Consider the following 18,065-nt stretch of genomic DNA (forward strand, 5'->3'; position numbering starts at 1 on the left):
CGCTTCCAAGTGGTACGAGGAATGTTGGAATTCTGCAAGGCACGGTTAAGGAGTTGCTGGAAAAAATATTGCCAAAGCTTTCTCAACTTTCTAGGATCTCTCAGTCTCAGGAAAATCAGTGTTACGTAGGAGGATCCAAACCATGAAATATCGAGGCTGTTACATGCTAGCGTAGAAACGGTAGTAAGGGTACCTGTAACTCTGGCAACAGCTCCCCGAGGGCCTCGAACAGAGGGAGCAGAACGAAACCGATGAAGCTGACCTGGGACGACGGTTTGGTCACTTTGTCACGATCCATGAAAGGTGTTACTGGAAGTCCCTCGAGCTTCTCCGCGTCACTTTGCTTGAAGAATTCCTGAAGCAGCCTGTCCAGCCACGGCTCCGCGACTTCCATCGGCCGCGCCTCGTTACTGATGTCCGCCACTTTGATGAGGATCATCGACAACTGCAACAATTGAACGGGAATCTTACTTCGCTTCCTAGAGCAAGGAAACATCCCTACAACAGTAGATCTCTGCAGCGAAAGGATGCAATCGATGATCCTAATAATTCAAATGACTATCCAAAGATCCAGTGACGACATTTCTTTCGCGAGACAATTTTCATTCGAATTTGAAATGATGAGAATGATGCTTTCATGACGATCGCTTACCAGATTGATATGAGCTTTGTTCGAATAGTCGAATTCGGGAATGGTGTCGGTGAATTGCCCGAGGATCTCGTTGTGCCTGGCCATATCCGTTGCCAGGATGCATCTGATAATCCCTTCGCGTACTATCCGATACGTTGCATTATCCAAGGACGCCAGTATGTTGCACTCAGGCGCCTCCAAAACGCGAAAGCTCACGGAGCAATGGTGGTTCTCCAGAGGCGAGATATCGTTGTACCGCAGAGCTAGCTCGGTACGAGCGTTTATTTGATAAATGTTGTTGTAGCCTGGATGATCCAGATCGTGACAGATGCAGGACACGATCAGTACAAAAACCTCGAGGTCGCCGATCCGCGACGGAAGATCCACTGCCCAGGCTATCGCGTACATCTGCCAGAAATAAAAGATTCGTTAGGATGTACCCTAATATTCCGACCTCTTCTTAGCTGCTATTCTAGCTCCCATTCTCCTATCTTTCGATCGCCATCGAGTAATTACTTCGATAGCGAAATATCAACGGAAAGAAAGCTTCGAAGACTAGCAGATGGAAGGGTGCATCAAACATGGGACTGCTCATACAGCTGAACATTACGCGACCTCATTGTCAGCGCACGGTTAAAGTCCCGTCCCCTTTTTACTGCTCGTCCGCGCAATTCTTAAGCCACATTTACCGGGCATAAAAACATGCTCCTCTCGAGGGGAACGGTACACCACTTCTTTAAATGTAATGGACATTTTTAAAATGCAAATGTCAGGCAGTAACAGAGAATTATAATTTCAGATGTTGCAGAGTGTACCGTCCCTAGGTGGGGATACATAAAACCCCGTTCATTATGAGCCGTGGCGTCGCAATTAGACGCGAGCGCGGGATTCGTCGCGCTTGAAGCCCGGCTTTCCCCGACGCGATTAGGTGTAGGTACGTGCAGGTGTACGCGGGTCCGCGTGTACTTGCCATTTGCGCCACGCAGAAGCAGTGCCTGAAGTTATGAAATGGCACTTCGTTATAGTTGTTGTAAACTTCGTAGAGGAAGTTCCTCAGGATTGGTAAAGGAATGTTGAACTTTTGAGGTAGGTCGAGCTCGACGAACATTGTTTGCAGCATCAACAGGAGCTCTTCGTCCTCCCATTGCCGCGCATCGAACGCTGGCGACCGCAGCCACTCCCGAACGCTCGGCAACACCGACACATCGCTGAAACAAACGCATCGCACGCGCTGCTGTATATTCGACGGTTGAGTTCCATCTTCGGTTCCCCAGTCGTTCTTTCCAAGATGCTCCCAGAAATAAATAAATTCATTCGGAAAGATGCTCGCTGAAACTAGCAAAAACTTGCCCGGCTTCCCTGCGAATGAATGAGCGCTTTGTTCGAGGTCGAATTTTCTAGTCATCCGCAGCCTTAAGAGGCGAGCGTCTGGTGCGCGGATCGACGACTCATTAATACGCCCGTGTAATGCGAAGAGAACGTTCCTATCGCGACTGTACTTTACGTCCACGTGTCAACTTTAATCCGAGCGCGACGTTGAGACGAAATTAATCGGATTAATATCCCAATTCGGCCGGGCACAGATGCCGGCCGGAATCCAGTACTTCGCGGAACAATGGGTTGTCCGCTTATTGAACTAAGTCAATATGGGGAGGCTAACCTACGACGGATTGGAATTACATTAGGAACGTATCGATTTACCAGAGTGATGCTGGAGGGTAACCCGCACGCTGGATCCTCGATGGACGATTAATATAGCAGATATGTCTACAGCCACGGAATATCGAACGGGTGTGTACGCTCGACGCTGTCGATCCTTCGGGAGGGCGGATCGGAAGTCAGTTTTCGCGCGATCCACTTGGATACCTGTCTTCGGGATTCAGGCCTGGCCGGGTAAATTGCTTTGAAACACAATGACTGGGGGTTGCAGGAACATCGAGTAGAATCGATGCGTCGGGATCAAGGCGAGATCAAGGAGATCAAGTAGAATCTCGCGGTAATGAAGACCGCTAATTGGCAATCCGCATTTAGCTCGGGAATCAAATCGTGTCAGGCGATAATGTTTGCTTTGTGACGGTCGTCATTGCAGCTAGGCAAATGGCAGGTTATTATAGAGATAACGGTAGCTTAATAGCATTTCGCGGCTAACGTAACGGAGTCTACTGTCATCTTTCGATGGACTCGAAGGGAGGATGACGGACATTAGACTTTCGATGGGTTTGCTTAAATGTAGCATCTCGTGTCACTGTTATCCACTATCGTGTATTTAGCAGGGATCATTAGTGTTCTCTTGTTTCAATGGGACGAAGAACGAAGTTATGAGAAATAGCTTAATTGCCCCCCTTGAGTTTGAAAAAAGTTTAAAAAAATTTAAAACCGACTTAAAAAAAAATAAAAATGCACTAAAAAGTAAAAAATAATTTTTCCCTTATTTAATCTACTTATTTAATCTCTTGTAACTCACAACTACGTTCAAACAAGCGGCGTAGTTACCCTAGAAATCGAAGAGGCAAAAATATGCAGTCGTTTATACTGTGCCATTCTACAACCGTTTCACGTTCTAGTTTTACTGTTTTGTACACGAAGAACTGAGGCTTGTTGCGCTTTTTCGAACGAAACCACTGTATTTTCATTGGATTTCCAGCAACGACCGATTTGCAAGATTTGCATTATGTACTTCCCGATCGATGTGCTGGCTGGTTCTTGTTTCGTACACACAGCACATCCGCTCTAGTTATTTGCTTTCTTCCAACGCGAAAATCGATTCGCGTTTTTCCACGGAGAGGAGGACCTGTACAGGTGATAATCGGGATTTCGCTCGGTACAGAGTAAATACCGACGTGAAAGGTTGGCCATTTTCTGTTTTATTTCACAACGAAAATGAAGGTGCCCTGGAAAAAGGAAGAAGCAGGAAATGCGTTTGAGTTAGGTTTTGTTACTCGTCGAAGGAATCGATGTGACTTTTGCTGTTCGTCGAATTTTCAACGTTCCCCTGTCAAGATCACAAGACAGATACTTTCCTTTTACAATTCAAATACTTTCTCAACCTGAATCACAAGCACACCGTCCATCGAATGCATTAACATAATAATAACGTGCAGAATGAAGACATTTAAGTTCCTCTCTCAATTCCCCACTACGAACTCCATCGTCGTCTCTTTTTCTCGAATATTCCCCTGTCCTTTACCAGTTTCTGCTCCTTTTTCGTCGACCCTTTCAAGACTGTTTTCAAAGTGGCATTATCTCTGGAAATATTGCAGGGACTCGTATCCACTCGAAGGTCTCCAATTTCTAGCCGAAGAAGGGCCGTATTATTGTGGACAGAGAAGTGACTGTCGAATAGTGTTTTAAGGGGGTATAGGACTATTGAACGACTGAAATCGACGGTTTCTTGCCGCTTGGATTGCTTAGATACCAAATAATCGCAATACGGGCATTTTTCACAGTTTTTTATGTACGCTTTTACAAGTAATGTAAAATGAAAAAAATTGTCAGAATGTTGAAAATTATTCAAGTTATTTGAAGCTAAAGATGGTCCCGCGCAGCGCGCAGCTGTAATCGGTGTACATAGTCCCAGGTGAACGAATCATCTAAAAGCAAAATGCTTCGGGGTGAGTAATTTCTACGCTAATAGTTATCTTGTGAAATTTTTCTGGGCGAATTTAAACAAAAATTGTAAAAGTTACACGCGAATGAATTTTCCCCACATTTTTATGGGAAAATATCGTCTTTAATCAGTTATAAAATGTTTTACAAACATCCAATGTTGATGCGGAAATTCCGCACGATAGAGAATGGAATTCTGCAGCTTCAGTTAAAATTTTAAGTGAAAATATTCATTCGTTCAAGAGTTATGATGTACCGCGTGTTTGAAAATGTAGTTTCGAGATAAACAGCTTCAAAGTGTAGTCCCCTACCCCAATACCGCTCTGCGAGGCCGTTACTCGACGGTGCACTCAATTACGTTCAACGCTATAATTTCCGTAATTGTTCGAATTTCTTCACGAAACATTGTTGTAAATGTTCACAAAGCATGGCACTTTCAGAATTAGAAATAATACAAAAATCGATTTCTCCAGATTCCAATAGTCCTAAGCCTCCTTAAGGGGGGAGCTCTATTTAGGACGCTAGAAATAAGGTGATTCTTGGGAATTTTTTTTTTGAGAAACTGTTGATCGGATCTTTTCCAAACTTTCAGGGTATTTTAGTTCACATTCCAACAATAAAAATTAATTTTTTCGTTACAAAGTGTTCAGTAGAAATGGAGATATATGAACACGTTCGTTAGGACTCGCGCGCCGGAGTTGCAAATTTGCGATTGTAATGGTGGCCTCAATTCTTCCCTGAAATACAAAAACCAAGGATTTTCTTATTTCTAGTACAATTGCAGTGTCGATGAACCTAACAAACGGGAAAAAAGTTAAAAGTTGGTAAATTGGTAGGACTTGAAAGAAAAAGTTACGATTCTGCTCCAAGATATTTCGTACTATTTATGGAAAAAGACTTGTTCGATTCAATTTATTTATCAAAGTTATAGGTCCATCGACAATGTGATTATACTAGAAATAAGAAAAACCTTGGTTTTTTTATTTCAGGAAAGAATTTGGGCCACTATTACAATCGCAAATTTGCAACTCCGGCGCGCGAGTTCTAACGAACGTGTTCCTATATCTCCATTTCTACCGAACACTTTGTAACGAAAAAATTAATTTTTATTGTTGGAATGTGAACTAAAATACCCTGAAACTTTGGAAAAGATCCGCTTAACAGTTTCTTAGAAAAAAATTCCCAAGAATCACCTTATTCCTAGCGTCCTAAATAGGGCTTCCCCCTTAAGCAAACTGAACCTCACAGATACAATCATTCCTGTTTCTATCATCCCTTGTTTCCATCGTGACGCAAGCGAGATGCCTTAATTAAAACGTAATGAATTATCGCGCGAATTCCCAGTGAGCGGGCACATTTCGAGCGTGACAAGTGAATTCCCTGGCGGTCGGAATGAAAACGATCCGCGTTAGAATTCAATTTGCGAAAATCCCAACGGGCCACCAACTTAATCGCTCACGAAACGATCTCGAACGTGCGGCTCGAGATCGTCGCAGCGTGAATGCATAAAGAGTGCTAGGAGGACAATGCGTTTTAAAGGGGCTACGTAGGAATTCACGACGCGCAAGGCAATTACGGGAAATAAAAATGAGGCGAAATGCATCGCAATAATGGCGGGCATTCGAATCAGTGATTCTGTCTGGTAAAATGCACAGTGTCAGGAGTACGACGAGGGTATTTCTAAGCCCCTGAAAATTAAATAATCATTTCTAAATTGTAAATTAGAAATAAAGCATTTTCAGTAAATTAGAAATTAGCAATTTAAATCTTACTATTTAGGAGCGAGAGAAGAGCTTTTATCATCCTTTTTAACCTGCTTGACGAGAACAAATATGCTAAATCTTAGGAATATACATAAGCAACTTATTCTCCAATTTTTAAATTTCAACTTTCACCTCGCACTCGTTGCAAGTATGTAGTAATACAGAACAGGATACGGAAATAAACAGTCAGGGGTTATTGCATGGAATGCGCTCCACTCGTCTCAGCGAGCATCAAGTTCTCCAAAATTCTCGACACGTTTTTTCAGTCGCCTTGCAGATAACAGGACGCTTTGAAGGCGAGAAGTTCAAGGAACGCGTCAATCCCTCGCGTTCCTGCACGCGAGGAATCCGCCCGCTCTGTTTGAAGTAAGAAAATCACGAAAATTTCGCCGCTGTCTGGTTATATCGCTTCTGGTCCGCGTTCAAACGCTATGACGTGCGTGCAGTTGAAGCGCTTTGAAATGTAGAGCGCAACGTGATTCGAGTGTCTTTGACCGTGGCCAGCGCAGAGGACTGGAAACTCGCTGTGTCGTTGTTCGTTATCGTTGCTCCTCTAGCGACGCGAAAACTACGGCCACTCTTCAACGAGGAGGTTAATTGAAAACCGATTGGAAACATAGCCCGGATGCGTATAAAAATAATCAGCGAACACCGGTCGTCGAACAAACGGGATGTGTGTCCTGCTGGCGATAGAGTTTCATTCAGCTGGCATTTCGAATTATTCAGATCGAGCCAGATTTTAATAAATTCGTCGGTGGTCCGCCTACTCCATTATATTAGCCGGCAGCGGCGTTTTTCATGGCGGATCGATCAACCGGGAACGCGTGCATTTGCATTGAACTGTCGCCAAGGAAGCAGAATGGAAGATATATTGAAATGGTAATGTCCAACCGTTCCAGCTCTGGATTAATTAATTTTAACGAGTCGATTAATTTCGCCGGTGGGTCGATGGCTTTTTTCTTTCACGTGGAGCCGACTGATATTTCCATCAATTTCGGGGGATCTCGGTCGGCTCGGTAACGGAATAATTACGCGAAATAAATTCGGTGCCCCGTTTATAGGAGCTTGCCTCGCGACAGGGTATCGAATAAATTATCTTTTCCGCGGCAATGTATCGAGTAATTAAGACGGCTCCCTCGTCGCTCGCGGATGCACGGGTGTCATTATCGGATCAAGGTCCCCGTCATCGAATTTCTGTTGCAGGCGAAACGAGGTTTTACTGCCGAAGAAGCCTGCGCCGCGATTCATCGGCAGCAACGGCACCGACGTCGCGCTGAAAAGCTGCAGCATCTTCTTATTTATAACTTGACATTTAAATGCCTGGACAGGAACATCAAAGTTCCTCGGTTGTTAAAACTACTTGAACGTAACTGGCATTTGAAACACGTAGGCCGGGGTAGTCGATAAGCCGCGCAATCTGCGCGCAACGCGAATGCTTCGTTACATAGTAAACAAATCGAATGGAAATTAATGTTTATCCGAGATAGGAGAGTCTATTCAATAATTTATTACCCCGCGCTGGAATTTATTAATCATCCAAGCTGGCAAGATTAATGGAGTCGCGCCTCGCGGCGAACGCTTATGGAGCGAAGATTGTATTTGGCAGAGTAATTCTTGGAATTATTCGTGACGGGTGAATTATAAAAGCCGTGTTCTTTTACGGCGCGCTGAAGAAGTTAATTATTCGAGACAAATAACGAGAACGCGGAAGGGAAGAGTAAACGCTAAGCGCGCCAGTTTTCTGTGAAGAGAATTATGCAATTGAGGAATTAATTAACCTTCTTCACTTTTGTGTGTATACTTTAATCTAATCCTCGGGTAAACCCTTCTTTGTGCAACAGAAAGAAGCAGGTCTGTTCCTGTAACATCGAGTTCTCGTTTTTGGCGCCTGTGTTGCAACTTTTAGAGTTGCAAAAGTGCTTGATCGTAGGATAACCCAATAAATTGAGAACGTCTTATTAATTTTTACTTTAGGAATAAATATTGACGTGGAGGATGTTCTGTATTTCATCACAAATATCTAACTTCCACCCCAGATATCTTTCCTCTTCGTTTACAAGCAATTTGAATTACTTAGAAGGAAAATAATGGGACAATTTCTGAACCTTTCAATAAATATCATCATGAAAATCTGCTCAATGATGTTCACTCGTCTTCGTTGTTCCTTCTCCAAAGTTTCTTTTCCTGTCCTACTACTACCGTCTTTCTTCCTTTACGAATCCTTAAAGTCCCATAAAACAGCGGGCATGCATGAAGCACGCGAATGGCTTTTAAAAAACACGCGCGTAAAAATTTACGGCGTGGAAAGTAATTAGAAGAGGTGATCGGTATAATATTCTCCCACCTTTCCCTCTTTTCGTTAAAGGAAATTCACTGTCCAAGGGCGATTCTTCGTAGTGGACGATTTTTCTTCAATTTCGGAGCACTGTCGACTCCCGAGCAATTCATCATGGACCCCGACCCTCCCTATTCGTACGTATCAAATCTGCTTTCTCCCTCTGCCATTAAAGAAACAGGTCTGCGCGATTTAATCACGGGGGAGCACGTGGATTGCGTGAAAAATGGTTGCTAGACGTTAAATGACTCTAAACGGGAATGTTCCCAAATAAAAAAAAAATCATCTGTATTTTATTAGTGGAACGAAAATTTGCGATTAAAAATACAAACTGTTTCGCGTTTATACTTCGATCGTCAATAACAGACGAATCTGGTGTCATTTACTGGTCGCCCTTTCACTGCATTGCTCGAAAGCATGCCAGTAATCACGAACGTTATCGAAGCCAGAAGAATTTGAAAACTCGGTGATTTTCATTCATTATTTTCTTTCGAGCTTGATCGTGATTGAAACATGCAGGGTCCACGTATTGCATTCCGTATCGCTTTTTGAGCGTATTTGACATTCCCGTCATCGCGTGCAAATCCCTGTATTCGTGAAAATAAAAAACTTGACAGAAATCCTGCTCTTTAAATCGTGGCATGTGTAGACTAAAAGCTTGTCGCTGTCCATTATTCACGTCCAATTTATTGGCATGTTTAAAGTTTAAACACGAAAAACGTCGCGACTATTCCAGTTAAACGATAAACGGCAAGGGCCGTTCGAGAGCAGCAAATTCAGCCCAGCTTTTTCGAATCCATTTATCGTGCCAACCTGTACCTGTAACGAGCCATTAGCTCATGTCGAAGATCGTATCTGCGTCGACGGAACTTTACAGAGCAACTTCTGTTCGTGCCTTCGCTATATCCGACGGGAGGACATCAACTTAACCCCAACCCCTTGCACAGTAACAATGTGTTTGAGGGATCCAAAAAGTCCTACTATCACTCTGACTCCTGTCATTTTCTTCTACAATCTACATAGTGGGGTTGGACGAACCACGCTATATGGCAGATGAACATAGAATAGGTAAAGAAGCAAGGGCAAGGCTACTACTAAAATTCTACTGGTAAAAAGCTGGGAACATCAAAAGCTCCTTTTTCAGCCACTTAACTCTTGCCAAAAGGACTTCAGTTCAGATCAACTGGAAAGCACCCACAACGAATTCACTCCCCCCTGCAAAATAGCAACTTCGATGCAATACAGTTACCCATACGAGAGTCATTTTGACTTTCAGAACATCGCTCAGTCCCTTTCATCCAAGAAGATTACCATGTCACACAAACGACGACTATGAATCCACTTTCTCGCAGTCGTTAACGATCACAGGGGCGCCCTTCGATACCAACCCCATCAGGGACCACGCTACCCCTCATTTCCCATTTCTCAAAAACACACATCCACGCGAGACTCGCAGTTTTCCCTAATCTTCAGCCCGCCACGCATTGACAAATCGAGCGGCGTACGTCGGCCGCCCGGCGGGGGTTGGAAGGGAAGAGGAGCGGGAAGATTCGTTTCCTGTTCCACTCGGCCACGTTCGGGTAGATTATAAATCAGCCGGTTCCATTCGAACGCGCGACACACTTGAAGTGAGGCGAACACGAAGTTCCATAATAAATCAAGTCGTCGCCCAGGCGCATTAATGGCCCACGTTGATCGCTGATAGCGGCGCAGCGTTATTTAACGCGTACGCGCGACGAAAAACGGAATAGGAGCCGGAGGGGGCGGCGGCGGAATTACTTATTCATTTATCTGCGGGGCAGGATGCGCCTGGCGGGCGGGTGAGAAGCGCGCGCGGAATTTTTAGAGGTTTCGCGAAAGGGGCGAGCTGTGAAGGGAAAGCGGGAGAGGGGAGAAAAGGGCACCGGGTTCGGAGGCGGAACTTCCGTCCCGCGAGTTCCGTGCGGGTGCAATCGCTGTCGCGTGCAACGGAGAGGGGGATGAAATCGGAAGTGGAACGTAACGTCCGCAGCTCGTTGCGCAACGAGCAGTTTCCTCGCCCCTCTTAAACAGTTTTTCTCAGCTTCATGTCGAACGGAGTTGACTAATGGACGAGGGGGGTGCCTGCAGTCTGTTTGCTGGCCCGAAAGTTTGGATTTTCGTGTAGTGTGCGGAGGGAATGATTAAAGAAAAACTTGCGCGCTGATTCAACTTCGTTAACCCCAGGGCGGTGGATAAGTTGAACTACGTCGAAAGCAGGGTCGTTTTACCCTATAATTTTTTTTTATATTAGAATCGCTTCCTTCGGTGATATAATAAATCCTTATCTTCTTCGAGAAGTAATACTAATAATAAGTAATACATGTAGTTCGATGTTTAGGATGGGTCAAAGAGGACCCTGCATCCCCCAAGCGAGGGTTAAGCTTGCTCGGTGTCAGTGGCTAATGAGTAGGACGATGGATGAGCGAAAATTTCAGAGGAAAGGTATTTATGGCATTTTCTTCCGACTTAAATAAATCATCTGCCAAACTCTAGCTGTCGCGGCGAAATCGATTTTCTGGACTTGGAATGGAAGCGTTCCTGTACGCGTGAATATACGACTCGATGGTACGCAGAATCGGTTATGCATTATTTCAGGTGTACCCTGCGTGAAACGACTGGCCATGGTTCAAGCATCATGCCCAGACGAATCGATTTCACGTGGAACGTGTTTCCCAGCCCGGACAGTGCGATACTATCGACCCGTTGTACTACCAGCGTCGGTCAGCTCGTTGGAAAACGGTAGTTGCACGATATTATTTCTCCCTAAACACCGGGCGCGATCGCGCACCGACTCGAACGGCGTCTGAATAATTCATGCCAGTCAGCATCGTGAAAAAGGATCGCCTAGCCCGATCTCGTCGTACTTTTGGCATAGAAATCGTGATCAGACTTCATATCGCAGCGGCGAGAACTTCATTCGTGGAAAGAAAAGCAACAAACTACTTAGCTTGCTCCAACGAAAGTTCAGCCGGTACGGAAACTACTGGTTCTTAAAAAGTGTAACTGATACAAGAGTATCGAAGGGGGGGTCGATAGTTGCAGTCTGAGGGTGTTGCTTCGAATATAGTTCAATGTATTTTGTTTCTGTGATAAGCTGCAGAGCCTTGATATTAACACAGAATATTATTTATGTATCTCTGGGGGATATAAAGAAATGTAAACGATTCTATTTTACGCAGACATTTGGATTCTGCAAAGTTGCGTAGCTTTGTGTCTGACCATCGGGTGACTCATACTACTGCGAAATGTACACACCACACAGGAAGTTGTGTATATTGGTTTTTACTGAAACAATGGGTCTTGTTATTGTTCTTTTTTATATTGTACTTTTTATAGTGGCTTGATTGTTGGTACGTCTGAAAAGTTAATTTAGAGTAAAATTCAATTAAAAAATGGGGAGAAATATCGAAAGATTTTAATTATTGAACTACTCGAATGAACACTATTTTACTTTGCATTTGGAACTTTTGTTCATTATTAGAGAAATGATATTCGAAAACTGAAATAGAGACGCAAAACAAAAGGCGAATTCCAAATTCAACAATGGAATTGTTTGATACACGACGCAATTCGTAAAGAGTTTAAACTGGACGAATGATTCTTCCACTGGCCGCGGTTATAAATGTACCTAACAGCAACGATTTGTACGTTTCAAATGGCACGAAATCGATGAAATGAGCTTATCCTCATTTCATTGGCGCGGTGAACGAAGTGGAAAGGATCATTCATGCATAGACTGAGAGATTCACTCGACATTTGTTCGTTTTCATTCAATCAATCCACTCCAATCATTAACTTGTACTAAGAATATCGCAGAACACTAACGAAAAGACATTGAAAATTGCCACACTAAATTATCAGCAACTCTTAAACCTAACTGCACAAAATTTTCAAACCTGAAGAGCGATACTACTTACTAAAATGGTAATATCCTAAAACAGAACACATCAAAGTGGATTCCGTGAAGAAAATAAATCTGCTCTGCTACTACTTCATCCACTGCTTCAATTTACTCATCAATATGTATCCACTAATATTTGTTTACGTTTGCTAATATTTCACCGCCTTTTTTACACGTGACGTATACATTTTTCTCGTCGCCATTTCCAAAATTTAATTACCTACCGGACGTCGATGACGGGCGCTCAAAGGCATTCGCAGGCATGATGTGACGATCGTTTAAAATACAACGATGAAGCGAAACCTGTCGTGCTAGGTCTCGATAAGAACCTCAGAATCGACTGAGCGCTGTCAGCCGCACAACATTGTCGTTGAGAACAGCAGCTTAATACATCGGATTATCAGCAGCACTTAATCATCACGAGGTACCACAGGCCGCGCAGGTTAACAGGTTCTCGGTAGCTCATTGATAGTCAAATCGCACGCGCCGCGATAATGTTCGATCCCGACTTATGCGTCGAGTTGCTTGCAATTAACGACCAGCGGGATCGCTTTCGAAGTCTCCTTTTCATCCCGCACAAATTGCTTCCTTTTTCTTAGATGACGACTGAACGCTGCGCTCAAATCCTTTCGTCCATATCAAATTGATGTTAGGTCGTTACTTTGGAAGGCACCAGTTTCTACAGTAGGTGAATCGTAAATGCGACGGGAAAAACGGTTGGTATTTATACAAATGGAAAGCTGAAGTGTGAAGATTTGAGGGGTCAAGGGTTGAAGTTTGAAGATTCGAGGGTTTAAATGTTGAAGTTCGAAGGGTTCAAAGGTTGAAGTTTGAAGATTTGAGGGTTGAAAAGTTAAAATATTTCCGGAGTTCAAATGTTCTTGTTGACTGATGATTGAGTTTAGTGGAATTCATTTTGTAGATGGTGCAAAGTTATAAATAGTGGGAGCTATGAGAATTTATGTTTAGAAGGTGTTAAGGGGATTCTTGAGGGGATTCTTCGGGAACGATCAATAATAAAATCTTATGAATTCCTTATCAGAAGTGATCGATACTTGTACAAAACTTCTAAATCTCAGAAGTACAAAAGTAGTCACGTTTATATAAATTTAATTCCTAAAAAAAATCCTTTTAAATTTAAAGCCTTCCCTCAGCAAACACAATAACTTATCTCGCGCCTTTCCTCTCATTTTAGATCGCTCCTATTGGCGCAGTCGAAGTCTATTAAAATTAAGCTGTTTCTGTCAGTGCGCGCGCTGCCCCAAATTAAATTAAGCTCAAGGGAAAGCCATTTCTGCAACAGAAGCTGTAATTATCAGTAATTTCGCTCGTGCCTAACAGACATTTAGCGATCTAATTTCTCGAGCTGCGCCATTTCCTCTCTTTCTCGCGAGAGAGGCAAGGTTGCTGCAAATTTTTCCCCGTTTCTCCGCCTGTCACAATGATCTCGAAGTGATCGATCCCGGTGCTTGGACAGACACTACTCGCAAATGGAAGCGTTAGGCAAGGAGCTCGAGAGAATCATAGCAAACGTCTTTTACCGCGGGAAATTAATCATCACCGTCGAAGTGATTAGATGTATAAACGAGGATCCGAGGTAGCATCGCCTTCGTAACAAAATAATCCATCGAAGGAATTCTGCATCGGCATAAATATGTTCCGAGAAATTGCGTCGATGATCTCCTCGTGGAAATGAATGATCGTATAAAAGAAATCGACGCTACTTAAGTAACATGAAACATTTAAATGGTCCCATTCTCATCGATTAAATAATATAATCTCCGCGAATATTTCCGGCACTCCGGTGACCAATTGGGCAAAAAACAAACTAAATCTGGAAACCGTAGGAAGTCAGAAGATCTTGGAATTCTAAGAAAAGAACATAAAGTTGAACTTCCATAGAACCGCATATCCACAAACAAATGACGATGAAAGTTAAGCTTCTTCATCTAATTTCACCGCTTCCCGTTCCCCCCGCGAGAAAATCGGTCGAGCCATCTGCCGCGCGTTTTTTTAACCCCCAGAGGTCCCTGAGAAGGGACACGGTACCGCCGTAACCCGCGCAGAAAGACCCGACGATTTAAGCCGCGGAAAAGAAGGTTCGCCAATCGACTCACCACATATTGAGGAACTTTTCCCGCACCTTCCGCTTCATGCTGTCGCTCTTCCGGCGATACTGCAATCTGCCGCAAGAATCCGCGTAGATGGGCTCCGGGAGCTGTTTGTAGAAACCTGAAAGTGACAGCAGCCTGAAGATTGAACCGGAAACTTTTGGTCCATCAGTCGAATCGCGCCCTCGATCGACCAGACTCTTCGAGTTATCCTAGAACTACCTCCCACTCCACGTAAACGCCATTTATTCCAATATCCTCCATTACCATCACAACATTCAATTATGTCGTGGACGCCGGCGTCTACGGTGTGTTGCATAAAATGGAGACCATTGACCGAAGTCGAGGCGACGATATGGAGATAAGGACTTCGTCGCGGGTGGCTAGAGTGCCGAAGCTTTCGACCCTCTTTGTCAAGGCGCACCGAGGGAGGGGCGAGCTTTCTGTGCTGGGAAGTGGAAAAATTCTGTGCACGGGCCAAATCGGGCCGCGAGGAAAGGAGGACTTCGGGGTCAAGCTTGCTCGCGAACTCGTAGGGAAACCTTGTATCTATATACGCGTTTGGCTAGGAACCGAAGATAGGAATAGCTGGGACGGTTCCTTGCATGGGCAAATATTTATTCAGCGGTAGGCGTATTCAGCCAAGCGGGTGTTTATCCGCGCGTATATCCATCATCCCCGTCCGATCGTCGGCTTTCCAACGATTTTTCGGTGCGCACTGTGCACGGTAGTTCCTGTTTTTTTCGAAATGCGGTCAGTCGGAAGGACGCGGTTTAAAAAAAAAAAAGCGGAGAGAGAAGGGAGTGGATATTTCGAAAGAAGCTTTTGCGAGGCAAACATAGGGTCGAGATATTAACAATGGCGCGGTGCTTTTTTAAACGCCCGGTTTATCGTCTATTTTTGAACCGAGCTCGCGGTGATCCTCGCGTTAACAGGATGAATTCTCGATGGGGGTGGATGTATCGCGAAGGTTCAGCTTCCTACCTGGGAAGCACAAGGAAAGCGCGTGCCATATTGTGCGATTCGACAGAAATAGATAAACGAGCGATGAAAGGACACCGACGAAGCTTGAAACGCTCCGAACTGGCCGCTCCTGTTTTTCCCTTTCGCGTTACGCTTCTTTGGCCAGCTGCGAGGCTCGGGGCGTGCAATGTTTGCGTGCAAGCACAGGGAAAACAGCAGTCGGATGATGGTCGAGGATCGATTGTGCGGATGCTTTGCTTTCGCAGTTTTCAATTTTAATCTTTGATACGATTCCCGCCGGACAAGCGTTTCAGGGGAATCGAATTGGCTTCGACGCGGGGGCCGTTAAGCTTCGACGAATGAAAGAAGAAAATTGGATAAAGGAGTGTTAGCTGACATTTCTATAATGGTCCCCATAAAAAAAAAAATACAGTATTGCAACTAACGAAATTCACAGGATTATTTCAGAAAACGAAAAGTCCACGGAACTTCGCTGACAGTTCGCTTAATTATTCGACGCACGGGAACCTATTCGAGTGTTAGTGCTTCCATTAGGATCTCCAAAGGAGGAGGGCAGAGTGTGAAGTGACATGAGACGTAGGAACTCCGAGACACTGAACAATTCCCCTCTCAGAAGTCGAAATCAAAGGGGTGTTGGTGGCATTGTTCGACGTTTAGGGGATCTTTCATAAGGTGTCGAGTGTCGAGCTACGTCCGTTTTCTCGGGGATAAGAGTACTCTGTGCAAAACTTACTCAGCCAATCGAGCTGGTCGTTGTGCTCGAACTTGTTCTTGAAACTATCGACCTGCCCCTTGAGCTCGCGAAGAGCGAAGGATGGCGCCGCGTACAGAGCCTCTTGCTGCTCCCGAAGTTGCCGTTCCAAGGCCGCCACGCGTCTCTCGAGAGCCCACAGCACTTCCGCCTCGATCACCCTCGACGAGGCCGGATGCGCTCCGACGATCTTCAAAAGACCAGAGGCACAACTCACACCTACTTTCTGTACCCCATCAAATCGGGTGCACCGAGTATATTTTCTGTTAAAAAGGGTGGGATCAAGAGTGGTCTACGTGAAACATCGCTCGTTTACTCTGAAAGGAGTGAGTTGTAGATTTACGTCGATCAGGCAGCTTTTATTTGGCAGGGTGAGTATAATAAGCCAGCAGACATTTCAACCAGCTATTTCCAATATTCTGGATATTATAAGCTTTCGAAACTGTGTTATCTTTAGTCGGGGAGCGATTTAGTTTTCTTTCGAGATGGATTTTTCGCTGATCAATTTTTGGTTATTGAATTTTTAGGGGAATATTGACTCGTGGTACAGGGGAAGTGTTCCCTTCGTTAAATCGACTCGAGCAGCTATCGGCGAAGTATTGAATTCCGAACAGGACCTCGGAAGCAGGAGAACCATAAAATTTCAACCCTCGAGTTGCTCTTCCCCCTCCGCAATAAAATAATGATTTCTCAGAGGATTTTATTTTACTCGAGAAGTTTTCGGCGTTACTAAATCTGAATTGTAAGTTCCTTATAATTAAGATCATAGTCGTATTTGATAATTAAAACCATTGTCTTCGTAAAGGACTCGACAGAAGCCTGCCCACGAGAAGCTTTGAAAAACATTTCCCAGCAAGCAGAGTTGCCGGGCTAAGGCGTTTCAATTCAGACTTTTCCAACAACCTTTCCTGAGAGGTTTACGGGAAACACTGCATTATATAATTTAACGAGGAACGCTAAGAAATGGTTTGGAGGAACAGGATGGACCCAGAATGGCGGAGACAGCTGTACAGGATCGCTGGATCGTTACCTGAAGAACATAGGGTGTGTCGGGTGTGTTCGCCGGCAAATTAGTTGAAATGTTCAAGAACTTGTCCCCTTTGCAAAGCTTCACGATGTCCAGAGGGCCAGCCTCTGCCGCATTTCTAAAGAGTTCTGCAACAGAAATGCGAAAACGGATCGTTAAACATACTAGATCCCCTTATATTTAGCCAATTCTTCGTTACATGAGAGGGGAACCCTTAGTACGCAGGAATATTGCAATAAGAGAGCAAAAAGGTATACACGATAAGACTGTGATCAGTATATAATATATCCATCCCTGCTAGAATAAGAAATTGGCATAAACAAATGTTTCCAAATCCTTCCTACAGCTTCCTAAATACTAAATTAATATATTTTTTATTTTATTTTATTGTTTTACATTATCTAACCACCTCAGTTTCACACCTTTTCAATTTTCTTCGTTACTGTGAAAATACAAACACTACCCTGAATTTCTGCCCGCATTGCAAAATATCTTAACTCAGGTCTAATTCAGAATAGATTCAGTTCAGTTCTACATAACATTCGCCACAATAATAAAAGTTTAACTGAATTATCTCTGGTAGCAATGTTTTCCATCCGTTATAATAAACCCATTTATTTGAGGGAATTGTTAAGTAATAATTCTTCTTTTCACACTGCTAATACAGCACCCACTATGCGTGGTCTTGATCTGGCAGTTCCACTTCATCGCACGGTTAAATTTACGGCATCTTTCTTCTATCTATCCTCCTTCTACTATAATTCTCTTCCTCTGGAAATTCATTCTTTATCTTCTATCTCTGCTTTCAAACGAGCTACCCGCTCCATTCCACTTTCATTGTCTCCCATTTTCCTTAACTTTCCCCGAATTTTTGTCTTCTGGTCTTTCATTCGTCTGTCGATCGTCTAGCTTTAAATCTATTTCCTTGTTAGAAG

General features: G+C 44.0%; 1 protein-coding gene across 2 annotated transcripts in view; it reads right to left on the minus strand.

Moving 5' to 3' along the window:
• Positions 1 to 18,065, minus strand: part of Pde9 (phosphodiesterase 9) — a 155,572-nt gene that overhangs the window by 9,867 nt on the left and 127,640 nt on the right. For both annotated transcript variants that reach the window (XM_076806793.1, XM_076806792.1), the window contains exons 6-11: positions 17,134 to 17,258; positions 16,086 to 16,293; positions 14,375 to 14,489; positions 1,602 to 1,839; positions 653 to 1,039; positions 194 to 445 (exon numbers count right to left, since the gene is read on the minus strand). In XM_076806793.1, coding sequence (XP_076662908.1) covers positions 194 to 445; positions 653 to 1,039; positions 1,602 to 1,839; positions 14,375 to 14,489; positions 16,086 to 16,293; positions 17,134 to 17,258 — 1,325 coding nt within the window. The remainder of the gene's footprint in view (positions 1 to 193; positions 446 to 652; positions 1,040 to 1,601; positions 1,840 to 14,374; positions 14,490 to 16,085; positions 16,294 to 17,133; positions 17,259 to 18,065) is intronic.

Source organism: Andrena cerasifolii, chromosome 2 (genome assembly GCF_050908995.1).
Source record: "Andrena cerasifolii isolate SP2316 chromosome 2, iyAndCera1_principal, whole genome shotgun sequence".
Lineage (NCBI taxonomy): Eukaryota > Metazoa > Arthropoda > Insecta > Hymenoptera > Andrenidae > Andrena > Andrena cerasifolii.